Source organism: Girardinichthys multiradiatus, chromosome X, assembly GCF_021462225.1.
Source record: "Girardinichthys multiradiatus isolate DD_20200921_A chromosome X, DD_fGirMul_XY1, whole genome shotgun sequence".
NCBI lineage: Eukaryota > Metazoa > Chordata > Actinopteri > Cyprinodontiformes > Goodeidae > Girardinichthys > Girardinichthys multiradiatus.
Window position 1 is genome coordinate 10,998,046 of NC_061817.1, and position 27,152 is coordinate 11,025,197.

General features: G+C 39.5%; 3 protein-coding genes across 5 annotated transcripts in view; 1 reads left to right on the plus strand and 2 right to left on the minus strand.

Annotated features, from left to right (window-relative positions):
- The window catches only part of LOC124862613 (transcription elongation factor 1 homolog), a 12,312-nt gene extending 3,921 nt beyond the window's left edge, over positions 1–8,391 (plus strand). Inside the window, exons 2-5 of one of the 3 annotated variants that reach the window (XM_047356628.1) lie at positions 5,421–5,536; positions 6,162–6,284; positions 6,356–6,426; positions 7,771–8,391. In XM_047356628.1, coding sequence (XP_047212584.1) covers positions 6,169–6,284; positions 6,356–6,426; positions 7,771–7,835 — 252 coding nt within the window. In that variant the 5' untranslated portion in view covers positions 5,421–5,536; positions 6,162–6,168 and the 3' untranslated portion in view covers positions 7,836–8,391. The other 2 variants (XM_047356627.1, XM_047356626.1) reach the window with 2 other exon arrangements.
- On the minus strand, positions 1,357–4,757 carry LOC124862612 (transmembrane protein 205-like). The gene is made up of 4 exons (XM_047356625.1): positions 4,616–4,757; positions 2,795–2,901; positions 2,554–2,717; positions 1,357–2,456 (listed from the first exon to the last, which is right to left on the minus strand). Exons 2-4 carry the CDS (start codon positions 2,892–2,894, stop codon positions 2,154–2,156), a joined length of 567 nt encoding a protein of 188 aa, XP_047212581.1. The 5' UTR covers positions 2,895–2,901; positions 4,616–4,757; the 3' UTR covers positions 1,357–2,153.
- Positions 8,392–10,152: 1,761 nt separating the features above from the next.
- Positions 10,153–25,306, minus strand: LOC124863444 (calponin-1-like). Its single transcript, XM_047357812.1, has 7 exons — positions 25,049–25,306; positions 14,718–14,839; positions 14,559–14,625; positions 14,233–14,370; positions 13,408–13,524; positions 13,140–13,286; positions 10,153–10,781 (listed from the first exon to the last, which is right to left on the minus strand). The coding sequence occupies exons 1-7, from the start codon at positions 25,106–25,108 to the stop codon at positions 10,536–10,538; spliced, it is 897 nt and encodes a 298-aa protein (XP_047213768.1). The 5' UTR covers positions 25,109–25,306; the 3' UTR covers positions 10,153–10,535.
- Between the last annotated feature and the right edge of the window lie 1,846 nt (positions 25,307–27,152).

Here is a 27,152-nt window from a genome sequence, read left to right on the forward strand (position 1 = left end):
GACCCAATGTGGATCTCGAGTAATTTCTTACTCAAAGCCACCAGTTGTGAATCCAACATGCCTGCTTGGTCTGGATTTACATATCACTGTGAAAAAGGAGCAAAAATACAAAGACAGCTTCTCTGTTGAACAGATTCTGCAAGTAAAAAGGGAAATAATACACTAAACCTTCTGTTTATTGCAATATTTACAGGGTTTATTTCAACTGAAATAAACTTGCGTTACCATAAGATGCAACAGCGGTACAATTGAAATGCAGGCCGCAGAAATGGACTGGAAAATTGTGGATAAACATCACCATCTGCTGGAGACTTAATGCAACTACAAAACATATTCTGATTACTGTCTTTACACAGATTCTTCAGCAGACAAGGTGCATGCAGTTACGTAAAGCAATATATAAACATTAAAAAAAAGATATGTTAGTAATTGTTAAAGCAAAAATGATACATCTAATTTTCTCACTAAAAATTAGACAAGCAGGCAACAACTGCATGTTTTTAATGGCATTTGCACATTTCCGTCCATGTATGCTCTGCATCCGGTACTGCAAAATTACCTTTTAAATTCTTGACCACTTATGACATAAATGAGTCTACATCCAAGTATTAATTCTCTAGACTCCATCTTACAGTCATATTCCTACGCCTTGAACTTTTGCACATTCTTGTCATGTTACAACCACAAACTTTGTTGGATTTTATTGGAATTGTATGTAATGGACCAACGCACCGCAGCGCATGACTGTGAGGTGAATACAATGGAAAGAAAAAGGAAACATGGTTTTCAACATAACCTCTGCCAGAGACACAAGTATTTCTAAGAATTCAACAGGTTGTACATTTTCCCAACTTCCCTGTCTCTGCAGAAGAAAAAAAACCTTTATAGCCTGATGCTACCACCACCATGTTTCACTATGAGGATGATGTGTTCAGGATGATGTGCCATGTTAGTTAGCCATATGGTGTTTTGCATGCTGGCCAAAAGTTTAAATTTGGTTTCCTCTGACCAGAGCACCTTCTTCCACATTTTCTCTCTGTCCCCTAGGTGGCATGTGGCAAACTGTGAGAAGACTTTGTATGGCTTCCATTCAACAATAGCTTTCTTCCTGCCATTCTTCCACTAATTGGACATGTATTCTTTGCAACCTTGCAATAGAAAGATAGGACGACAGATAGAAAGAAAATGAAGAGAATACAAGATAAGACCCTAAAAGACTGCTTTTACACCTGCAGAAACATATATAACAACAGCAATGTAAGTGAAAAGTGCACGTTACTAATGAATGCAAGATGTATTTAGTGGTAACTGCAGCTCAATATAGAGCATCGGTGTATTTTTTAACACCTGAATCCAAACTGTGCGCTTGTGTATACAAGGTTTCTCCATAAAAACAAGCAAAAGCGAGTGTGAGGAGCCACAGACCTGCCCCAGAGGGCACGAGACAGACACAGAGGAGATCCGAGATAAATTCTTTAAATTAAGCCCCGAATAAAGCACTTTATTTTATACATTAAAGGAACTTTTCAGTTGGAGTATTTTTCCAATGGTGGGTTCATTTAAATAAGGCCCTTTATTATTTACTGTATTTTGTTTGTTTTTGCTACTGTTTCATCAGTCTGTGGTTGTAGTTAGTTAGCCGATTGTTTTTTTGTGTATAATGTTATACAGTTAAACACGTTATTCATTAAAAAAAAATAACAAACCAGCCTGCAGCTGAGGTCGTGTCCCAGCCTATTTCTCTTCAGCTGTCTCAGTTTGCACTCGGGTCGGTAATCAGTTCACACTACCCGACTGCGTCCGGATTGGGCTGAAAAAATTCAAAACATGTCGGGTCGGTTCCTCTCGAAGAGCCCAGTCTTCCCCTCCTCTCATACTAAGAAGGGCTGACTGACAGCAGGACAACGGCCCTCAATGACTAACTTTTGAGACCTCTGGCTTAGGAGGATCCCAGCCATGTCTTGGTAGATTTGCAGCTTTGCCATACCATTTTCATTTGAAGTGCTCTGGGCCATGCACCATTTCCTTCTACTTCAAAATTATGTCTGTGGTTGTACAGTGACAAAATGTGAAAACGTTTAAGGGGTGTAAATACTTGTGTGAGGCACGGCATGAACGTCTGCAGACCTGAGACACCTGTGATGTACTCTTCTTTAAATGGTGGAGAGTTTCAGAGCTGTGTAGATCAGATTAGTTGTAATGCACATGAACCCTATCAGGTTGCAGAGGTTCGACAGACCGTGGTACTGCCCAAACATTTTCTTGTAGGCTCTGTACTTTGGGTCCTGCTCCTTCAGCTTAGCGTATTCCTCTCTCTGGCTGCCAAGGCCGATCTGGTTCCCCAGTCCATGCTCCTCTTCCACGGCCCTCATCTGAAACATCACCTCGGTGGCTGCTGGTCCAAACCACTGGGCATTCAGGCCTGCCATGACCAGTGCCATGAAGAACATAACCATCTGGAGAAGAACAAGATGAGGAAATGACACCAAACATCTTGCAGGCGTGCTCTGAAGTTATTTTTTTTTTTGGCCAAAGAACAATATCAGTGCTCACCTGCACACTTTCATGCCAGTCCAGCAACTCCCTGGGGTGGTACATGGCGTACACAGCAAGGCTGACAAAGTTACTTCCCAGCAGGCAGTAGAAGTATACAGGAAACAACTTGCTCTGGACCAAACCAAAGGTATGGCGCGTTACCTGCTTCACCAGAGTGAAACCTACAGGGACCAAAACCAGACAGCTTTAATACAGAAATATTTTTCATGCCTCCATTCCTGGGTTGTGCCAGTCCTACCTCCAATGAAAGAGACCCACACCTGCATGCCCCAGGTGAAGGAGAGCAGCAGCAGGTGTAACACCTTGATTGAGTCGGTTGGCTCCCCTTCTGTTGCCATGGCATCGCTACAAAAACAGACATGCAGTGTTACAACTGGTTTAGAAAGCACACCCCATGTCTTAACAGGCTGCAGAAATGCCTTTTTGCAGCAATAGCGTGAAGTAGCCGTTTTCCGCACAACTTTCTTAGGGTTCCACCAAACAATTTCACAGAGGCTGATGTCTGGACTTCGACTGGGCCATTACAACCCCCTAGTTATTCTCTTTTTCGGCCCTATATGCAGATTGGCCGCTGTGTTTGGAACCACAGATCTATTGATGAGCAAGATTTGACAGTAGAATACATTAGTATAGACAGCATGCCAACTAAATGCTTGCAGTGTGCCCAGGTCCTGTACCTGCAACACAGGTCCAACTTATCTGTCCCCCACCACGCCTCACAGCTGGTATGAGGTACTTGTGCCGAAATGCTGGGTTAGGTTTTCACCAAACATAATTCTCTGTAGTCGAATATTACTAATCAGGTTTTATGTGTTCAAACAACATTGTTCCAAAGGTCTTGCGCTTCATTCATGCATAATTATGCAAGTCATTCTGCCATATTCTTTTTATAGAGAAACTTCCTCATTGCAACCTTCCAAGCTGTACGAGTTCAATCGTTTTTCTAACAGCAGCAGATTTAATATGCAAACTGAGGTCTATAGAGTCTAAGATAGAGCTGTTTGTTTCACTCTATTGGATACTTGTGAAGTGGAAGGTAAACGATAAATGATTGTCAAAGTGACTTTGTATTCAGTCCCATTTACTCAGGTACCCCTAAATGAAATCCAGTGCAACTAAATGCCTTTTGAAGTCTGCTTGCTAAGAAATAGATTCCATCTGTGATTTAATTGTAGTAAAAATCCAGCTGTTCTGTATAAACGCCTCAGAGGTTTATTAGAGAATGGTAAGAAACAAAAATTGCTTTAGGAAGACCAAGGACACAGCAGACAAGTCTGTGAGAAAGTTCTAAAACAATATGCCAAGCTTTTACCATCTTATGACTTTCAATCCATCAACTGAGAATGGAAAGAGCTTCTGTTACGGAAGCAAAATGTCTTTCTACATTGCACTGATTTAGGGGTTGGAATGAGAAGCTTCTTAGATTTTAAATTCAAAATCAAAAATAATTATAAATATGCAACACCTGTGTTAGTCTTTCATTTAAAACGCCAGTAAAATACACCAAGGTTTGAGGCTGTAGTGTACCAAAGTGTTCTGAATACTTTTGCCTCCTGAATCCTGACCAAAACCTTTTGTTGGAGCAGAGTTTAAGTAAGCTGTTGTTTTAGGATACTGGGAAATATCAAGGCAACAGGTTGAGAACACAATTGTCTCAGGTTCCTTTCAGAAAGGCTGTTTGATATTCAGAAAACCCAAGACTTCTGAGTAAAAACCAAGGGACTGACAGATAAAATTACTTGGGCGTCAGTGACGCTTTAACTACTTATGCAACAGAGGAGATAAGAGCCCTGGTGAGATTAGAGAAAGGAGGCAGAGCAGTAGTTACACTTCACTTTTCCTTCATGATTAAATAAATGATACAGGTATACCGAAGAAAAGCTGTTAAAGGAACACATAAAAACCACCAGTAACAACCTCAACTAAAACAAAACAACTAACGAGCTATTAGCTACTGAGCTAGCACAGTTACACATGTATAACCACAGCCTTATTTAAGACTTATCTTGAATAATTAGACCGGCAACAAGCTCAGCATGCCCAGAGCCACCGTACCGACCTTATTCCAAAGCGTTTTCAGGAAGGACAACCACAGTTTACCAACGACAGGGTGAACCAAAGTCCAGAATGCGTTACCGGAGATCCAATTCCTCTGTCAAATTTCTGGAATCAAGAGCTCCGCCCCTTTAATGGAAACAGACCAATCATATTCTTAGTTAGGTGATAATTTGTTGTTACACAGTTTTTAATTGGTTCATTTTCGACATCCATTGTAACAGCCTCTCCAGCGTAGACAGCTGTTTTATTAACACGTGTGTACGAACAGACAAGCGCCCCAGTCTCTTTAAATTATAATCTTGATAATATATTTCTTGTGGTATTTTATTTATCATGCCTAATATAAGGTGACGTTCTTTTGGAGTATATGATTTATTTTAAACCAGAAGCAGCTGCGAACAAAATACAGTTTTTTTTTAAATCTTTTATTAAATGGACAAACACTTTGAAATAAAACTTTCGACATTTCAATTATTTCTTCGCCAAAGCATATTTATCTACACGTCCTATGATTATTATATACATATTCTGTACGTTTAGCATTTGTTTTGTTTTGCTAAAAACGTCTCGTTTATTCAAATAAATAGAAGCTGGCGATTTTGATTTTGTCGATTACCTTTGAAAATGCAGGCTGAAAACATCTTAACAGCATTAAATTATTATTATTTAGTCATTATTTTTGATTTTTTTTCCCTCACATACGAGCAGTTTGTATCAAATAACTTACATCTTTTTTTTTTCTATTTTCTAATGCCTCTTTGTAAAACTCTATTCTATTCTATTCTATTCTCCGATGCTGTTGGAAGCGGGTGCTATAGAGGAAGCGCCACCATTGGATAGTGTGGAACCAACCAGAGCCCGCGTAACGGCTCTACTAACCAATCGAAGACGTTCTAACTGTTATCGTATCCGTTTGGAGTTGGTAAGCGAACTCTTGAGCATCCTCCGCTGCTGCCATCATTTTGGTGAGATAATGATAACGATATTGCTTGAATGGCGAAAGAGTAAAACATGGAGACAAAAGTTCAGCGCGTTTAAGGCTGACATCTGTCCTCTAGATAAGCGCTAGACGCAGACGTTTGAGTCAGTCACTAGTTAGCACATGCATGCTAGCAGCTGCTAGCTTCGAAGCATCTATAGTATGTGCCGTTGTTTCTATTTTAATTGGTCCTCACTTCAGGAAATGGATGAAGCTTTTGCAGACATTTAAAGAGCTATATTGGCTTTCCGTTGGTATAAAGAAACGTGTCATTAGGTCAGTAATAAACAAAGCCTGTAATTCATAAATAAACTGAAATGGGATTGTATTTGCCCTGTAATGTAATTAACTTTTCCACATTATGTCAGAGGCCTCAATGTATTTTATGTTTTTTTTTTTTTTTTTAATCTAATTTAATGAGATTCATGGTTTCATTTTTTTACCACTACAAATCTGTGTGTGTGCATTTGCATTCACACTAATATGATTCCCTTAAATAAAATGCTGTGGAAACAAATCAGTTAATGAGAAGAACAACATGTTAGTTTCTGTTTGTCTTTTCTGCAAGCGACACAATGGGACGCAGAAAGTCTAAAAGAAAGCCACCACCCAAAAAGAAAATGACGGGCAACCTGGACACCCAGTTCACCTGTCCTTTCTGTAACCACGAGAAATCCTGCGATGTCAAGATGTGAGTAACCGTTGTTGCTTTAAAAAGTGTGCTGATCATGAACATTTCGCTTACAATATCTTGTTTTCCAGGGAGAGAACCCGGAACACGGGAATTATATCATGCAGTGTGTGCTTGGAGGAGTTTCAGACTCCGATAACATGTATCCTTTTTGATCAGTGAAAGGTGGTGCAACTGCACAGTGTTTATTTATTTGAGCATATCTTAAAAAAAGAAAGTAAAAAACAGTATTTATCACGCGAGACTTATTTTTTTGGGGAACCCAGTTCTTATGAAAAAACTATAAAGTTCATAACAATGCTATGTGGAAAATAAATTCATAATTAGCACGGCTTATTTTGAAGAGCTACCCACTCAAAGTATCTGCCATGTAATTTTAACACAGTAGCAAAGATCGGGTTTACAAAGTTGAATGTGACCAAAACCCTAAATGCATTTCTAACAATGTTCTTAATTCCTTGTTATGCAGCCGAAGAACCTGGGAACCTTGCACGCAGTTTTTTTTATCCTTTTTGTTTTTCCTAATTTGGACTCTTTTAAAGTCAAATGTTTGTCTTACAACTGAAGCTTGGTCCGAATATAAACATCAACGAATGTTTTTAAACCTTTATAAACTTGTTTCTTTATTTCTGTTTTAAATCAGTGGGTCTAAATTCCTAAAAGTTGATTGTGTCGGGCTTTTTCATTTCCAAATGTGGTTCTACTAGCTAACCAGAACGGGTGGCCAGCCCAACAAACAACCACACACACACACACACACACACACACATCTAAGAGAAATTAAGAGTGACCAGTTAACCTTAGAGTTATATGTTTAGGCTGTCTGAGGAAGCAGGAGTATCCAGAGAGCCACCACACGTGACATTATTTACTTTTACCTCTATATTCTTAATACTGTTTCCAAATAGAATTGATTGTTTTATTGACATTTAGTGCTGATTTTGTTCAATTAAACCATACATAGAGTACAGTATGTTATGATTGATTGTGTCAAATGCTTTTTTAAGTCTATGAAAATCCCAACTTCGTATTCTTTTTGTCAATATAATTTGTTTTCTCAATGAATTTAATTATATGCCATAGCTGTTGATCTGTTTGCTCTAAACCCATACTTGCTTTCTGCTAATATTTTGTCTTTATTGATAGATTTCTCTGGGCTGGTAATGAATAGTCTTTCCATTATTTGTGAGAGCTGAGAAAGAAGAGAAACTGATTAGATTTATCAATATATTGCTATTTTATTGGTGCTTTCATACAATAGTACAATAGTATGATACCAACCATACTGTTAGGTTGTTTAGTTTGCAAAATGTAGTTTATTTCCATTACAATAAATCAAAGTTCCAATGATCTTTATTAAATATTCAAAGCCAACACTCTGAAACTGAAAGAGACTGTAGTGCATGCTTTATCTTTGTACTATAATACGTTTTGAAGACAAATGTATAAGAAAATACAAACACGATCTTTCTTAACAACTCATCAGATCTTTCTGAACCTGTGGACGTTTACAGTGACTGGATTGATGCCTGCGAAGCAGCCAATCAGTAGTCATGTTTACCTAGCTCATACCTTCAGTTTAACCTCACCCTGGGTTCACCTAATGTAGCCAAACAGTTTGTTTTCTCTGAGTTGTGTCACATTCTTAGTTCCACATTTGCTGACTAGGTCACATTCCTCTGGGTCAGAGTGACGCCACACGGACAGTGACTGGTCTCCATCACGGTTCACAGTGTAGATGTAAACATGTTCAATGATTGTATTTTGTAAGTCAAGATTTAATTTGTATTTCCTGTTATGGACCAAACTGTCATGGAGTTTTCTCACCATTTTGTTTTTTTTAAATATGGTTTTTCCTTTAAACAAAAATATAATCAGTCATTTCCTTTTCTCTCTAATATTCTGAAGGGTGAGAATGGACGTTTTTAAAATTTTTGTTTTTAGGTTTTGATAAGTTTCGACCTTTTATCAATGATGCACTGAAAAACTTTCCCAATTTTGTTTAACCCTGTGGATCCACAATCACGTACTTGCTTTCACACCACTGTGATGTATTTTGAATTTGTACCTTTTAAGTGCTGACAGTGATTAAAACAATAAAATCACAGTCACCATTTTCAAGTGTTTTTATTGCACACATGCCATTTTAGTGAAAGGCAGAGGAGGGGATAGATTAGCCTAAATATTGGGACAAAAAAAACACATTTGAGGGTGAAACCGTTCTTTACAATAAGTCTGTGCTATTGTGGTGATTGGACGAAAATATTTTCTTTAAGGCACAATCCGAAAAACTAAAAATTAATCTTTAATCTAAATTTAATGCAGTAAATACAAGAGATGGCAATCTGGTAGATTATTAATACGTGATGTCATGCATGAAACACTAGATGGCGTACCTCCAATAGTCACAGCAACAGGTGTAGTTGCCAATGAAATGTCTGAGGCCTTTTAACCTAATCTACATCAGTTTTTAATTACAGCTGATTGGGTAATAAATACCACGATAGTGAGTGGCATCTTTAACCTTACAATAAAGCAATAATGATCAAAAACTCTAATTTCTTTAGGCTAAATCTCCATTACAACAGCTTTATCAAGCATTTTGTGCTCCTTCAATATTCCCACTGCTGCTGGTGGTACTCAGACCTTGTCTGAGAGCCATTCAGGTTTAAGAACAGTGGCATGCCCGCCCCCGGTGCATGGTCTTGCATGCTCTCGAATGCAAAAGCATTCTTATTTTTGGCTGTACTGCCGTATGTGTTACATTTAGTTTGGGGAGGGATGATTTTACAGCAAACCTTTATTCTGATGATGTGGTACATCCACAGGCCAGTTAGAGGAGTGGTTACCGCAGATACTTGCACAGGGAAAAGACATTACTGACTAAGGAAAGTCCTCCTGGTGTTTGGTCATGAAGAGATGTGATAGGTGCTGCCTTATCTACATCTGAGCCAAGATGATGATTATTATCCTATATTAAAAAAGCTCAACAAGCTGATAAAAAAGGCTGGTTCTGTTCTGGGGACTCCTCTGGAACCTCTGGAGATCATTGTGGAAAGACAGATTCTTCATAAAATGAAGAACATTCTGGAGAACCCTGAGCATCCTCTTCATGAGACTGTCCTACAACAACAGTGTCTTCAGTCAGAGGCTTCTTCAGATCTGCTGTAAGACGGAGCGCTACAGGAGATACTTCCTGCCCACAGCAATCAGCATCTACAACGGCTCTTTGAAGAAACCTGAATAATATGAGCTACAACAACACTTAATTTCTCTTTGGTATTAATAAAGTATTTTTGAATTGAATTGAATATTACCAGAAAGAGTATCTGAATAAATGTAGCTAGTAGCATTCTACCGCCGTTTTCTGCACAAAACGTTAAGTGCAGCACTAGTGTTAAAATCCACTACGAAAAGGCAAAAGGAAACTGCAGACACAAGTATGGAGGGTGACTTAAGTAGACTTGTGTGCAATACAGGAACTACTGATAAATATGTTCACCAAACCTTTTAACTACATAACCCTATACGTAGACGTGTTCCTTTGTGGAAGCCTGATGCGTTTGTGACCAAAAAGCATTCAGAATACTTCCTTGAAACCCATTTGTTCAGAAATGTGGCACATAAACCACATGAATAACTCCTGTTTGATGGCTAACATTGCTGGTGAGTATCCGTCCTTGCATGGATTAGTCCATGGCTTTGAAGCTCCTGCCCCATCTCAAACGCTGGGAACCTTCAGCCTGTGGAGCTTTTATGTGGACATGGCTCTGTTCCGGCTGGGTCAAAGTTCAATAGCACCAACGTTTAGATTCTACTCCATCAGTGTTCAAACATTTTTGGAACTGTAATAAAGAGACATTAGGGGTGTCGGGAGTTAAAATCTTTGATAAAAAGAATAAAATGTAGTTTAAGAAAAACTATAAATAGTAAAGATCAATACATCTCAACTTCTGTGTGCTGTGTGGGTATTTTCTACCAATAAAAACAATAACTAGGGCAACAGAAGTTGGCCACAGCATGAACATTTTCAACGCAAGGCTGGTGTAAACAATATATTGTCTCGTGCTCATGGAAAAGCAAAATATAAAATTCTTAGGGGTAAGAACATGTTTAGAAAAATGATGTAATTCACAGTCAAATAACAGTCTGGAAGTTTTGCTCGTCGCAGAGACAGCTGTGGTGGGTTGTCGAGCGTTAAAGCGAAGGGAAGGAATGGCGGGGCGAGAGGGGAGGCTGTCTGTGGCTTCTTTAGTCAGAGTACTGGTTGTAGCCATCAAACTCGAGCTCGCTCCCGTTGTTGTAGTAGGTCTCGATGGGGTTGGTGCAGTATTTGGTGTCGTAGACCTGGCGGGGCAGGCCGTAGGTGGTCATGCCCTGTTGGGAGGCCACTTTGTTGGTGCCCATCTGCAGAGAGATGGTAGAGGTGTCGCATTTCTCCAGCTGCAGGTTCTTGTCAAAGATGTGCCGCCTGGTTCCTGGTGCCATCATGCCGGCCTGGAGGGAACAGAGAGTTAGACGAAGGGATTTGTAAAGAAACTACAGTTTCAATGTTTGGTTCAATTTAAGGATTAACATGACAATTGATACTTTGGTGCTCAAATGCTAAAGTTCTTTTTAACAAATGAAAACCAGACAAAGTGGCGTGCTTTTGTAGCCTCCCCAAGTTAACCCACTTCCACTGCAATTACAGCTACAAGGCTTTTTGGGGTATGTCTCTACCCGCTTTAGATTTTTTGAGACCAGAAATTTGTCCCCTCTCACAGTTCAAGCTTGGATGGAGATCACCTGACAGCAGTTTTCTAGTCTTGGCACACACTCTCGGGCGATGGAGGTAGGGATTTGTGGCAACATGTTACAGGGTGCTGGTTTGAAGCCCCGCTCCAACCATCTCAGTCATTGTGTCCTTGGGCAAGACATTTCACCCACTTTGCATGCGCTGATTTTATGGCAGCCTCACTTCTGTCAGTCTGCCTCTGGGCAGCTGTTGCTACAACGTAGCTTACCACTGTGAATGTGTGTATGAATGGGTGGATGACTGGGTGTAGTGCACAGCGCTTTGGGGTCCTCGGACTTAAAGTGTTATACAAGTGCAGGCCATTTTCCATTTACACTCTCAATTGGATTTTGGTCTGGACTTTGACTGGGCCCTTCTACTGGATTAATATACCTTGATCTAAACCATTCCATTGCTGCTCTGGTTGTATGTTTAGGGTTGTTGTCCTGCTGGAACGTTAACCTCCACTCCAGTCTCAAATCGTTTGAAGCCTTTAAACAGTTTCCCCCAGGACTGCCCTGTTTTTAGCTCCATTCCATCTTCTCACCAGCTCTGACCAGCTTTCCTGTCCCTGTATTAAGTATTTGCACAGCCTGATGCTAGTTGTGGTTGTAGATGTTATTGGTGCCTATACTTGTTGGTGTTACTTAGCTTTTCTATACTTTTCTATTGTATACGAAGTTGTTGAAACACCAACTGCAGTCCAAGAGGAAAGAGTCCGTGAGCACCTCAGATGTCATCAGAAGTTACAATGCAAACATGAATTGGGTTGATATGGGCAACTTGTTGGTGCACCTCCACTGCACCCCCATGAAGTCAAAGAGGTGGTATTTACATACACCATCAATGTCAATATCCTGAATGTCATTTGCCGGGTGGACTGTGAGGTACTTAGAGTGGACAACCTCTCTCTAAAAGATTGTAGTGTTCAGGAATGCCTTTAAAAAGGCCAGTCATGCCTTGATCCTTAAGAAGCTCTGTCGACAAGCTAACTTCTCTTGATGTTTCCAAGCCTGAATAAGGACACCGCTGCCACACAACAAATGAGTCTGTACAGTTCGACCACTCCGTGTTCAATGCCCCTATGAACAGCAGCCTCCAAACCTACAAATTCTACAGCAAGGAGGGCAACACTCTTCTGGTGGACCTGCAAGATCCAACATTGCTTAAATGCTGAATGCAACTGCTAAATCAAATACCCCAAGCCAGAGGCAAAATCATCAATCTATAAAATGTAGCAGCCGTGTTTGACAAGTACCTCCGTCAGTAAGATGTCCTATAGTCTTCTAAAATAATGGTCTGTTCACTTTGTGTTTTTCCTGTATCTTCTATACAATCTTCTTCAAACTACAGACAGGACCCATATATCAGAATCAGAATCAGCTTTATTGCCAAGTTCGTACATACAAACAAGGAATTTGACTCCGGTACATTTTGCTCTCTGCTTTTTTTTTTTGCATTACAGAATATACATATATACAATATACAAATATGCACATATATAAATAAAAATGTGCATTTGCAACATATGGTCACTACATTAACATTGCTTTTCTAAATAAAGATAAAAACTGTTAAACTTTAAAAGGGAGTCCAATACCACTGTATTATGGAAATGTGTATGCAAAGTTTTCAGTGAGTACCCTTTAAAATGATCTAAAAGACAATGCCGTGTTTAGACTCTGCTGGGGTTCCCTGTTTGCCCAGAGGAACAAACTGTTTATATTGTTTCTATTAAAAACCTGCTTCTTAATACTTTGATTTATAAAAAAAAAAAATACTCAGCTGCATGAAAACCTATTCTTATCCACCCCCCATTTGATATGAAATGGCCACAAATCAACCTAGCTGGGTTTCCTCAATACTGTTTTGCTTTAAAAAATCTTGAGGCCTGCCCAGGGTGTGAGCCAGACACTACAAATGAATTAGGAGACCTGCTGAGTGGCAGGAGCCTCAATCTAGGGCTGTAATGGAGAAACATTTCAATACTACAACTGCTAAATAAACCTGTTCCTTAATCCAGCAAAAAGTGGAAGTGATGCATGAATTCGGGTTAAAATAAGAAGTTTCTTCCTCACCTGGCTGGCTCCCTTGTTGGTGCCCATTTGTAGGCTGATGGTGGACTGGTCCATTGGGGTGTCCATGGCAATCTTGGCATCGTACAGATGACGACGTGTACCATAAGAGGTCATGCCCTTTTGGCTGGCAAGCTTGTTGGTGCCCATCTGGAATCACAATAAAATAGAAGTGTTTGCTGTGAGTGATAACATAATAACCCCAATGCTTAAAGAGCTTGGCTAGGACAATAGTCACTTATTAGAAAAGTACAGGCTTAGCCTTTCTGACCTGCAGGCCTATGATGTTCCGTCCTTCCCTGAGCTTCTCTGGAGCAAAGTGTCGCTGCTGCTTCTCAGCATACTTAACTCCTAGATCATACTTTGAATGGAAACCTTTAGATTTGGCCTGAGAACAAGAAAGTGAAGAAACACAGAGGAAAATGTCTAATTTTTTACTTTAGTGTCTTTGGTATAAAAGCCCACAATACCTGTATAAGGTGGAGTCAACATGTACTCATACAAGGGCATAAAAAAAAAAACATCAGAACGTCGTCAGAAACATAATTTATTTCAAAAAGTGAAACTGACATTTTATGGATCTATAACATAGAAAGTGATATATTTCATGCATTCATTTCTGTTTATTTTGATGATTATTGCAGAAAGTTCATGAAAACCCAATATTGAGTTTCTCAGCAAATTAGAATATTGCATAAGGCCAATAAAAAGGGGCTTTGCTTCACAATCCTCTCAAGACTGTGGTTAAGTCCTGCTGGTTGTGCATCTTTTTCTACCACACCTTTTCTTTCCACTTAATTTTCCATTAAAATAGCTTCTTTGGTAATGACCATCTGTGGTTCACTGTCCTTGTGGGGGGTTTAAATGCCATCTGGAAAAATGGGAACTCAGATTGTGTAGGTTTTTTGGTGTAATATAATATTCTTATTTTCTGATAAGATGAATTGTGGGTGTTCACTCTGTAACGACTCCATTTTACACTTTATTTAAACTGTTTGACCTGATTTACTAAAATAAACCAACTTTTTTGCTGACATTCTAATTTACTGAGATGAACCGGTAGATGTGGACAGTAAGGTTTACTGCAGTGTCTCACCATTCCAGCCAGGGCGATGAGCGTACTCTGAACCTGTGTGTGGTTGACGTTTTCAAACAGATCGTTGGCTTCAAAGATGTCATGTGGCTTCAGGCCGTACTCCGTGATGGCACGAACAAAATTTCCTATGTTTTCCAGCTGTGGAAGCGGTCAGGATTTAAAGTGGAGTAAGTCGAGTATGGCATGGACATGTGGAGAAATCTTTATTCAGCTCAAAGAATCTCTGATTGTTGTGCTACTGCTGTGAACGGCTAATTTGCTTCAGTTTTTTAATCAGCTACTTTATGGAAAGGAAATATAACTGTTTTGCGGTGCTGCTGCAGTACCTGGTGCCAGTTCTGACTGGAGGGGTTGATCTTCCTCACAGAGCCTGGCTGTAGAATATTAATGAGTCTACAAAGACAGGAAAAAAAAAGAACTTCAGTAAGAAGTAAGATTTCCCAGTTTGCTAGAAAAGTTTTGTGCTTCTATCACCGGCGTCTCACTCGCACAAGAGGACTCCATCCTTCAGACTCTCCATGAAGTTCTCTCCAATTCGTTTGCCGGTCACGTCCTCAATCCACAGCCTCAGCTCTTCTTCCTTGTGTAGGTCATACTTCCCAGCCAACTGATTAAAAATAAACCAGGAAATCAGTAGGAGATGGGAAATTTACAATTATCCATGCTCAGAACATTGGGATTAATATAATTATGCCGTTTTCTTAGGTGCATTAATATGTAAAAACTAGTACTACTCTAATAATGTATTTTATTAAGCTAGTTTTTGACACAACTAATGTAAATTTGTTTTGCGTTAAAATACATTAAATAACCCAAAGTAACTGAGCCTTTACATATATGATATTGGAGTTGGATCAATACATTTTAGATCTTTGCTAAGGGTTACACAGAAAACATTTTCTCAAGCCTTCTTCCCCAGCTGGTTCCAGCCATTTTTCTTTTGACCTATTTTTTCTGTCACCATTACCAACATGACATTTAGAACAATTTGTGCTGCAGTTACAACTGTCAGTATGCTGGGTTGTATCTCCACCAGCTTTGCACATCTAGAGACATTTATTCCCCCCAATCTCCTGTGTAATATAGATGGATGTAGCGTCCAGGAGAATCTGGCCACAGATTCTCAACTGCATTTGGGTCTGGACTGAGCCATTCTAACACATGAATAAGGTTAAATCTTAATTTGATCCCAAAGTGAAATTAAATGAAGTTACTTAAACTATTCAAGTTTCTCCAATGAGTCATTATTGATGGTGATGGTTATGGGCAGGAAGGATCTCCTGTAGAGGTCTGTGTTACAGGGAATCAGAAAAAGCCTCTGACTGAAGAAGCTCTGTTGTTGTGCTACAGACTTGTGAAGAGGACAAACATTCTTCTTGAGCAATCATCTCCAGAGCCCCGGTCTCCAGAACAGAGCCAGCCTTCTTTATCAGCTTGTTGAGTCTTGTTAAGTCCAACGTTTTGGTCAGATCCAGCAACCCCAACAGACGATGCAGTTTCCCCATTTCTTTTTGTTTTAGTGTATTATATAATTTAACTTCGTGAGGTTTTGTCATGTTACAACCACAGAATTCAGCTTATTTTATTGGGATATTATCTGATAGACCAACACAAAAGAGTGCAAAATCGTAAAGCGGAAGGAAATTCTTACATGGCTTCATCATCAAACATCAAAATTCAGCCTCGTTTACCCTGGTATCCATAAATGAAGAAATAAATGTAGTGTAGATGAATGAGATCTTCTTGTAATTGTCAGTGGCTCCCTCGATTCCTGTTTTTATGGTTTCAGTACCTAAAATAACATTGCTTTCACAAATTCCTTTCTCCTAACAGACAGCAGACTTTTAGCATAACTGAAAGTCTTACTGTGTAATAACAAGGGCCTTAAAGTGAGGTGCATGAACAGAACAGGACGTGAAATGAAAATGAAAAAGGCCTGTGGACATTCCTGCATCCAGAACCTCTCAGGCCCCCCCTGTTCTGCTTTCCATGTATTACCTTACTGGCACAAAGATACTAATACTTTGAATTCTGGCATTATGCACATACTAAACCGCATGTGTTTCCTGAATGTTCTGCAGATAAGTCTTCTCAGCGCAGGACATGCAGCCAACACAAACACGTATTTCAAAGCAGCAGGGATAGCTGAGCTTCCAGTCCATCACACCAAACTTGGGAGAAACTGCTTTCCTTAAAAACTCCCTCCCTCCCCCTTCCTGACTGTCTCGCTCCCCATCTCCTATTGGCTTAGCTCATATTTCTTTCTCTCACACATGCTTTCTTCTTCTCCTTTCCCCTCCTCCCCTTCTCCCCGTGGATTTTCCAGAATGTGCCCTTTTACAGTGAACCGAGTAGCCAGACTGCCCACATCTGACAAACGCAGGCCATGCTCAGCAGGTTCTGCTTTCAGGAAGACGATTTAACTCAGTGTATTAATGAAAGTTGTGGCATCTTTTCATAGCAGAACTCAGTAAAGTAAGCTGGTATGAAAACACATAAATAGATTTCCCAGAAAGCAGTTTAAAATCTGTGTTTTATCTTTATATCAGGCAGCTACCCTGTCCATGTTCTCTTCTCAGTACATGCTTCACTCAGGAAGATCATTGGTGCCACACCGCCTCCTATTTCCATTTCCCGCGTAAACAATCATGTGCTTCTTAGCAAATAACAGTCTAACTCAAAATTGCTAATGAATTAAAGGTTCATAAAAAGTTTAAAACGTTTGCATTTACCTCGATGATGTTTTTGAGCATGACGTTGGTTTAAGATGAAGAACAGTCTGCTAGACTAGCTGTTAGCTTCAGCCTCCAGGTCCAAATCTGGGTTTATAGGAAATCAAGATGCCAGGAGAGTTTTCTACTGTAGAACATATATTAATGGGTCATAACCTTTTTAACAGAACCTCACTGCAAAAATTCTAAACCATACATTTACATAGATTGTCATGTGATAGTTAATTTTATAATTAGCCATGCTGCAACAACCGTCTTTAATCGAGAAAGTCTGCTGATAACAAGAAGTAAACACCCTCCCTCCATTCCTATTAGGGATATAGACGGGGCACATTGTTGAAGGTATGGTCTGACAAAACTGTTTTCACGTTAAACATTATTTAAATCAACCAGATAGTCTGTTAGGTCATGTTTCTAAAAACCACGTGCTTGATTTACCCACACAAGGTCTGGTTTCCATCATAAATAGCAACTAGTTTAGAATCGTAATTTCAGAATTTATTTATAATCCTAACATTTAAACTAATGCTATATGAATGTCGTTTTGTTTCAAGGAAGAATAGTCTCCCTCGCCGGTTTTATATACTCTTATCTTCATGGACATTACTTTCTGGCTGAATAAAAGGACAGTTACAAAAGAATGAATAAATATTCAAACAAATAACAAGGACACACATGGGTCAAAGAGCATTTGTTGAACATCTCAAAAAAATCTTTTGAACATACCCTGTCACCGTCTTCGTTTTTAACCTACACACATGAACATGGTATCATTTGTTTTGCTCTTACGTGAGAAATTATTTGTTCCGACATGCAGCTCTTTTGAAAGTTTTAGCAACATGCCAAATTAAACTAGTGGTAAAATCATTTATTTATTTAAATACATGAAGGAGGTGGTTTGCTCTAAGTTCCTGAAAGTGACAATGATGAGCTAAATGTCATGGCACAAGTAAGGCTGTGGCAAAAAAAAAACAAAAAAAACACAAAAGTGCATTTGCTTGAGCTATGGGGAATTCTGTTACTTTTCCCAACACTCTGAGGTCACACAAAAATAAAAATTGAAGTTACTAAATCTCTTACTAAAGACTTAAGGTTTAGTGATAATTCCCTTTAAATAACAGCAAAAATAAATGCTCAGAAAAATAAAACGTCTGGCATGTCCTTAAATTAGATTGTCAACTTTTAGTTTATATCCATTAAATTCGATCAAATGGGGTGTTCTTAATGACAGAGATGCTTCACAGGCATATTGGTTTAAAAAAACCTATAATTCCAGGTAATTCGGAGTGGATTGTGCCCTTATCGTTGAAAGAGAAAAGAAGGACAAATCTAAACTTCCGTTTAATTCATTATGATTAGGCTTGAAAAAAGGAAATACATTTCCTTCTGATGTGGTAAATCTGGAGCAGAAACTTCACATTTCAATATCTCTATATTATTTGCGTTTAAACAAAAATAAGCGGTACTCTTTGTTGCTGTAGTCTTCCAATTCCAGTTCAGGGATGTGGGGCTGATACATCAAATGTAGAACATTTCACACTCCTTGAATTTGTTTAGATTTTGTCACACAAAAACCACAAACCTCCATCTAGTTTATTGAGATTTTATGTGACAAAGAAATATATAATTGTAAGGGGGAAGGACATCGATATGTAGTTTTGAAAATTAGCAAAGAAACAGCATCATGAAGAACACTGATTAATTACTCATTATTTACTCCACAAAACTGGTCTTTTTGGGAGAATAGCAAGAAGAAAGCCATAAGAAGTCCAGTTTGCTACAAGCCATGCAGCAAGATGGAAGAAGGGAAAAAAACTTACATTTTTGGGCCTCATTCAAAATGTTATGTGTTGCAAAAAGATAACACTGCACATCATCCTCAACAAATCATCCCAAAATCGCAACATGGTGGTGGCAGCATCATGCTGTGGGGATGCTTTTCTTCAACAGGGGCAGGGAAGCTGGTCAGTCAATGGGAAGATAAGTGGAGCTAAATAAAAGGCAATCCTGCAAGACAACTATATTAGATTATTATATGCGCTGCTTCTACACAGGTATAATCTAATCCTGTATATCATATCAGTCCTAATTTAAAATCTAACTTCTACAAAGCCACCTATACTCAGGCACCCTATCTACATAATTTATTTGTTATATTAGATGCTTTTTAAGGGTATAAATGATTTATAAATCAAAGTTCACCGTGCCAGAAAGCATCACAAACATTTTCACCCAAATGTAGTCACATGATGCTATACCAGGAGGAGGCCCAAACAAGATGAGAGTAAAACATCCCTTCACTATGACCCATTAAGATCATGATAATATATAATACACAGTCATGCCACGCCACACCAAGTAAGGCAAGTATCACTCTGAGCCCAGAGCAAAAAGTGACTCAGCAGTGGAGCATTTCTTCTCACATCCTGGAGCCAGTGGGTGGTTTGTTACAGGGTAATACTCTAAAAAAGGAAGGAGTCAACTGTTTAGTGGAATCTCTCAGATCAGTCCTGTTATCAGCCAACAGCAAAACAACTCAAGCAAGTGGAAGAAGTCCAGACAGTAACATCTTCCTGGATGTTTAGCCGTTTTAATCTGACATGTGGAGATCGCTGCATATACACAGAAACAGTCTTCAGACCCCGAGTTATTTCACTTTTTGCCACATTCAAACCACAAACTTCAATGCATTTTACTGGATACCGACCAACACAAAACACAGCCCAAGTGGAAGGAAAACTATCCTTATTATTATTATAATTTTTTTTAACAAATTAAAATCTGGGAAGATTAAGGCACAGCTGCAAACCTAACAATACATAGCTGTCCATCTAAACTGACAGGCTCAGCAAGGAGAGCATTAACCAGAGAAGCAGCCAAGAGACCCAGGGTAACTGGAGGAGCCGCAGAGATCCATCAGCTCAGGAGAAAGAATCCATTGATGGAACAGTTCTTACTCAACAAATCTGGACTTAATGGAAGAGTTTTCAGTTGGATCGTCCTTGCAGTTTGTCACCAGCACATGTAGGGGAGGCACAAACGTGGAGGTTGTCTGGTCATATAAGACCAAAATAGATTATACTTTCTCGCCTACATGTAAAATATTTTGTGTGGCCGAAAACTGGCACAGCATGTCACCCTAAAACACAGATATGAGTTTCAATGTGAGACACGGTTTGTGGCACCATCATGCTGCGAGGATGTTATTCTTCAACTGGGACAGGGAAGCCAGGTTTCCCTAAGTGTTTTTATGCAATATATGCATAATATTTCTACAAAAAATGAAAGCAATATTAGCTTTTATGAAGTCATTTTGTGACAATAAGTTGCAGACTATGTGCCTTTTTGACACAAGTTTCTATGAAACTTACTTCATTTATTTATAATGAACATTAAAACAACCACAGCTGCAACAAAGTGCTGCATATTTATAATTTTTGAATGCCTCATTTAAGATGTATAAAATCTAAAAACAAAAAGTAAAATTGTTTTTCTTTAATTTAAAAACTAAATATATTTCCTATACCGTACTATAAAACAAGCCGTTTTGTTTTGACCCCTGGTCTATTACAATAAATCCCAATTAAATGCATTGATATTTGTGGTTATAACATGGCAAAGCATGAAATCATTTAAGGTGTGTGAATACTTTTGGAAGGCACTGCACTTCCACTGGCCAGGTTTCTCTAGCTGCCCGGCCTCCTGCCCCAGTCCGCCTCCTGTGTTCTGTCAGGACACTGTTTTGTCATTCCTGACTCTGATGTAAACTGTTTAGAGAGAGAGACACTTTCTCAAATTCCTGGCCAGAGCCTGGCCACTCCTTAAAAGGCCATCGGATGATGCTGATGTACCTGTCAGTCTTTTCGGTTGCGTCTCTGCTCTTAATGTCATCCCACAGGAACGTAAGCATCACTCTGAGGGCCCACTAACTCACAACTAAAATGCTGATTCGATTTTAATAAGGTGTCCTGTCTGGCAGAGTACCACTCATCACAGAGTGGCAGAGAAGTCCAACAGATTTACTTTCACAAGTGGAGGATTACGGCTTTTGCTATGATGCTTCACTTGATATGTATAAAAACTTTATTAGAAACTGCTTTGGGATTATTTCAAATGCAATGGAGACGGAGACGGAAACGAAAGGGAATACAAGAAGAGGAGAAGGGAGAGAGGTGGGACAAAAAGGTAAAAGGGAAAGAAGGAGATAAAAATAAAGGAGAGAAAGAAGGATAAAGAGAATACAAAATAACACCCTAGATGACTGCCTCTGCACTTGCAGAGAGAGAGAAGACCACAGGGACAAACAACAAACGCATATATAACAACAACAACGACGTTACTGAAAACATCACAGCACTAATTAATCTAATGGAGAGAAACAGTTAGATTTACTAACAAAGAATTAGTGAAAGCAGAGAAACTACAGGGGTTGGACAATGAAACTGAAACACCTGTCATTTTAGTGTGGGAGGTTTCATGGCTAAATTGGACCAGCCTGGTAGCCAGTCTTCATTGATTGCACATTGCACCAGTAAGAGCAGAGTGTGAAGGTTCAATTAGCAGGGTAAGAGCACAGTTTTGCTCAAAATATTGAAATGCACACAACATTATGGGTGACATACCAGAGTTCAAAAGAGGACAAATTGTTGGTGCACGTCTTGCTGGCGCATCTGTGACCAAGACAGCAAGTCTTTGTGATGTATCAAGAGCCACGGTATCCAGGGTAATGTCAGCATACCACCAAGAAGGACGAACCACATCCAACAGGATTAACTGTGGACGCAAGAGGAAGCTGTCTGAAAGGGATGTTCGGGTGCTAACCCGGATTGTATCCAAAAAACATAAAACCACGGCTGCCCAAATCCCGGCAGAATTAAATGTGCACCTCAACTCTCCTGTTTCCACCAGAACTGTCCGTCAGGAGCTCCACAGGGTCAATATACACGGCCGGGCTGCTATAGCCAAACCTTTGGTCACTCATGCCAATACCAAACGTCGGTTTCAATGGTGCAAGGAGCGCAAATCTTGGGCTGTGGACAATGTGAAACATGTATTGTTCTCTGATGAGTCCACCTTTACTGTTTTCCCCACATCCGGGAGAGTTACGGTGTGGAGAAGCCCCAAAGAAGCGTACCACCCAGACTGTTGCATGCCCAGAGTGAAGCATGGGGGTGGATCAGTGATGGTTTGGGCTGCCATATCATGGCATTCCCTTGGCCCAATACTTGTGCTAGATGGGCGCGTCACTGCCAAGGACTACTGAACCATTCTAGAGGACCATGTGCATCCAATGGTTCAAACATTGTATCCTGAAGGTGGTGCCGTGTATCAGGATGACAATGCACCAATACATACAGCAAGACTGGTGAAAGATTGGTTTGATGAACATGAAAGTAAAGTTGAACATCTCCCATGACCTGCACAATCACCAGATCTAAATATTATTGAGCCACTTTGGGGTGTTTTGGAGGAGCGAGTCAGGAAATGTTTTCCTCCACCAGTATCACGTAGTGACCTGGCCACTATCCTGCAAGAAGAATGGCTTAAAATCCCTCTGACCACTGTGCAGGACTTGTATATGTCATTCCCAAGACGAATTGACGCTGTATTGGCCGCAAAAGGAGGCCCTACACCATACTAATAAATGATTGTGGTCTAAAACCAGGTGTTTCAGTTTCATTGTCCAACCCCTGTAACTTGATAGCACTATTCAAAGAAAAAAGCAAATACCCTCATTGAAAAACAGTAACCCCTCAATAGATTTATCTTCCTGTTAGCATTCACTGCCGCATAAACCTATACCCAACAGATGGCGCTGGTCATTTCACCCTTCTGTGCTTTTGCAGTTTCGGTTGCTTTGTACCCAACTTCCTCGTATTTATAATGGGCGTCAAACCAAAAGCAACATTTCGTACCTGCTTTAATAATCAACGACTTGAAGTAATAATCTATATTCTACTCCTATTCTACAGTGAGGAATTGTAGCTATATAAGTTTAATAAATAACACCTACCACCAGGAGGTTTCTGGGAGGTATTGTAGTTCGACCAGGGGCAATAGCCTTCATAGTCCATGAATGTAAGCTGGGCTAAATGGGGATCAGAACCAAAATAAACAGAAACGAGATATACCAGATATTTCCTGGAAATAATACACAGTAACTTTAATTATATGTGAGATTTGAATATAGTTAGAGGATTTATTTCCACAAGTGATGAAAATACTTGAGTATGAAGAAAAATAAACAGATATCCATCGGTTTTAGTAATTTGGTGTGAAATGATTTGTTTACAGATACGAAATAGAAGTAAGAAGGGGCAAAATGAGGCTATGAAATGACAAAGGTGACCTGGAGCAACAACAGGAGTCAAAAAGCCAAACTTCCCCACCAAAGACAAGCAGTCCACTGGCTGCCAAATGACCAGCTGGCAAAGGAATCAGCTTCTCAATCAGCTGCTTGCAACTCAGCATGCAAACTAATCCACTGAGAAATGGGCCGCTCCTTATTAAAAGAGACACATCATCAGTTCTTGCTGATTCTTTGTACATCAATGGATATGACTGAATGTACCGTGCAAACAGCTATTAATACTGTAGCAGAAGTCAGAATACATTTTTGTTCTTTGTAAGGAACAACAAATAAATATATTACTAAATGTACCTCAGTGAAATAGAAATTTTGATTTTGACTATATGGTATATAGCTGTTCCAAAATGGTCAACTTTGGGCACAGTAATCTTCAAATATACATAATGTATACTGATGATTAGCCTGACTGGAAGGATACTAAAGTATGCCAAATATATTAATATATTCAGTACATTTGTTTTACTACAATACATTTGAATACAATGTTACCAATATGTTTCTATTCATTTCATTGATCGCTGAGAAAAACTGAAAATGCCTTGGTAGTGGGAAAAACTGGGCTTTTAAAAATATTTCAAACAGTTTATTTCTATGCCAATTAAAAATAATTAAACAGTCATAATATGTCAGAATGCTTTAAACTAGACATTACAGTAGCTTTTGTACCACCAAAACTATGTTTCTGTTGAGGCTAAGGAGCAAGATTTCAAGACACAAGTGTTTTCTTTCTAAGAAAACATCTCGATCTGTCTAAAAATCCCTCACAAACTTGTGGGAGAGGATGTTATAGTCTGATGAAAACAAACATTACACAAAAACAACATTTGCCATGGCAAAAGAACACACTATGCCTGCTGTGAAACATGGTGGTGGCAGCATCGTGATTTGGGGTTCCTTGTTTTCAGATTAAACTGGGATTTTTAATCAAGGTGGGGAAAAATATAAATGGTACTCTATATCAACCAGGTTTGACCCAAAACCTTTAGGTGCCAGAAACTGAACATAAAGAAAGGTTTGATTTTTCAGCATCACAAGCAGTGCAAGAATACACCGAAACCCACAGAGAGGTTCTAGAGTCCAAAGTTAAATCTGACTGAAAATCTGTGGGGTTTACCTAAAGAGGGCTGTGGTCAATCTGAGAGATCTGGAGGATTTCAGCTGGGTATAGAAGGTAAATATGACCAGGTCAAGATGTGGGACGCTGTTAAGACTCATATCAAAGAACCCTGAATGCTGAAACAGAACATAAAATGGGGTTCAACAAAGTAGGGTGTGCAAAAGATGAAACCAGGGTACTGCAGCTTTTTTATATCTCCCCTTCAAACAGATTTGTAGTTTTCCAGCTAAATTGTACAGACAACCAGATTCTTCTCTGTGTCAGCTGTATGAAGAATGTTTCAGTCAATCTGAAATAAGTATTTAGAACTAAAGCACCATCCATCACTATAATCTACAAGAATAAAAATGTTTTTCTAACCCTTTCAGAAGCCAACCCCTATACTTTACATAGCAATATCTCATCTTTCTTCCTTGCCAAAGACTTTAATAAGCCATAACAAAAACCATATGAACATAAACCCACTGTGTGCAGGACTCTGTTCCCATAAGCTCCCCAAATATTCGGCGCTGCCAGCGGGGAGGGGATGGGGGGACCCATCGGGTCCCACCTTGTTGAGTCCATCCTCCATCCTGTGGACCCTTCAGGACAACATACCTTACTCTTAACCTCAGCGGAAAGTCCAAAGGCCGGGCCGCTCCTGAAATGTGTTGTCATTCTGCAGTTTGTGTGTGTTTGCAGGAGCTGCGTTCAAAAATGGAGAAAACAGGTTGCGGTGCTCAGTCCGAGGCAGGAACACGCAGCACGGAAGTCCTCAGAAAACCCGGAGGTGTCTGTAATTCTTTAAGTAAACAACCTGTTTAATTAGCTACGGTACCTCTCGGAACAGCTGTTGAGCCTTTATGACAACTTTCCAACACTTTCAGAAATCTTTTTAAACTCTACCCATGTGTGTGTTCTCTGATTGGCTGGAGCCGCTGTCCAATCCGGACGCAGCCTCTCCGTCAAGGGGGAGTGATGTCATCGCTCGGATATTGGGTTTTAATCAGTGTCACTTTTTCCACCTTCAGACCCAGGAAGGGATGAGTTCTACTTGTGTTTGGATGGAATACTCTGCTATCACTTAGAGGTCAAAACACTTTCTATGAAGCCTGCGTTATTGTAGAAATATTAAATGCAATGTTTTACAAAGGAGAAACATGAAAGCCACTATTTGATGTTTCTTTTTATTAAGGGAAAAAGTCATTCAGATCACAGTTTGAAAAGAAAAATCCACCTAAATCTCATAACTGGGAAGGCCACCTTTGGTGCAAAACCTGCCATCACGGAGAAACAAACATTTTTTAACCCACTCTTCTTTGCAGAATTGCTTTAATCTAGCCTCACCGGAGCATGCATGAATGGACGCACCATTTCTGTTGGTGGTTTTAGACTTTGAATAGGCCAGTACCAGAACCTTCCATTAGTTTTTTTTTTGTTTTTTTTTGCTTGTTTTTATGGTATTCTGAGGTGGACCAGCAGGTGCGCCTTGGATCAATATCCTGCTGGATAACCCAAGTGTGCTTGGGCTTAAGATCAGAGCAGAATTCATGGTTCCATTAATTACGGCAGGTTGTACAAGAAGGAACACAGCCCTGGATCATCACATAAACCACCCAAATGTTTGACTGCAGGTATGATGTTCATTTTATGAACTACACCAGGCGTAACGCGATGCATAACTTCCAAAAATATTCCACTGTTGTCTTGTCAGTCCACCTATAATAATTTTCCAAGGTCAATGGAGATCATCAGGAGGTTTTCAGGCAAATGTGAGCCTTTGCGAGTTTTTTTTTTTTTTTTGTATCAGCAGTGGTTTTGGCCTCAGAACTCTTCTATGGATGCCATGTTTGCCCAATTTATTTCTTATTGTTGAACCTAAACACTGACTTCAGCTGAGGCAATTAAGGCCTGCAATGCTTTATATATTGCACTTGGTTATTTTATGACCTCCTGGATGAGGTGTTGATGCACTCTTGGAGTAATCTTGGTAGGCTGGCCCCTCCTGGGAAGGTTCACCACTGTTCCATGTTTTCTCTATTTTCTGGGGTCTTGGCTGTCACTGTGGTTTGCTGGAGTTCCAAAGCCTTAGAAATGGCATTGTAACTCTTTCCAGACTGAGAGATGCCTGGTGTTTCTCAGATGTCCTTGAGTTTCTTTGGATTAGCACAGTAATCAGGCCTGGGTATTATGGCAACTGAAACTGTACCAAAAATGTTATTAATCCCATTTAATCCACAATTTAATAAGGAAGCAATTATGTTTCACATAGGACCAGGTTTGTTTGGATAGCTTTTTCCTTTAATTAATGAAATTTGAAAACTGCCGTTTTTTATTTACTCTGGTTATTGGTTTGGCTGATATTAAATTGTCTATAATGATCTAAAAAATGTAGGCGTGCCAAAAAAAAAGCACAATGAAAAAAATCTGTGAGAGAGTAAATACTTTTCACAGCACTGTAGACTGGTGAAAGATATTACGCAATGAAAAGCTACAGTCAGTACCATAGATCCGGTTTTTATGGCTCAGGCTGACTTTTATAATATACATTTTCCCAATGAGAGTATTACAATATTATGTATACAATTAGCAATGTGTGATCTCACATAAGAAACATCCAACATTATGTCTTAGAAAATGATTGATCTTGTTCTCAAAAGGAATTATTGGCTCAATTTCTCCTCTATTTGGCGTTTGAAGTGCAATTGTTAACTCTTTGGAG

Excerpts from the sequence above, each read along its gene's own strand:
- LOC124862612 (XM_047356625.1), bottom strand. The coding sequence starts at position 2,894 with ATGGCAACAGAAGGGGAGCCAACCGACTCAATCAAGGTGTTACACCTG. Across the intron at positions 2,718-2,794 it reads GTGGGTCTCTTTCATTGGAG|GTTTCACTCTGGTGAAGCAG; the intron begins GTAGGACTGGCA and ends TGGTCCCTGTAG. Across the intron at positions 2,457-2,553 it reads ACTGGCATGAAAGTGTGCAG|ATGGTTATGTTCTTCATGGC; the intron begins GTGAGCACTGAT and ends GTTCTTCTCCAG.
- LOC124863444 (XM_047357812.1), bottom strand. The coding sequence starts at position 25,108 with ATGACAACACATTTCAGGAGCGGCCCGGCCTTTGGACTTTCCGCTGAG. Across the intron at positions 13,287-13,407 it reads GGAACATCATAGGCCTGCAG|ATGGGCACCAACAAGCTTGC; the intron begins GTCAGAAAGGCT and ends TTGTGATTCCAG. Across the intron at positions 10,782-13,139 it reads CCAACAAGGGAGCCAGCCAG|GCCGGCATGATGGCACCAGG; the intron begins GTGAGGAAGAAA and ends TGTTCCCTCCAG.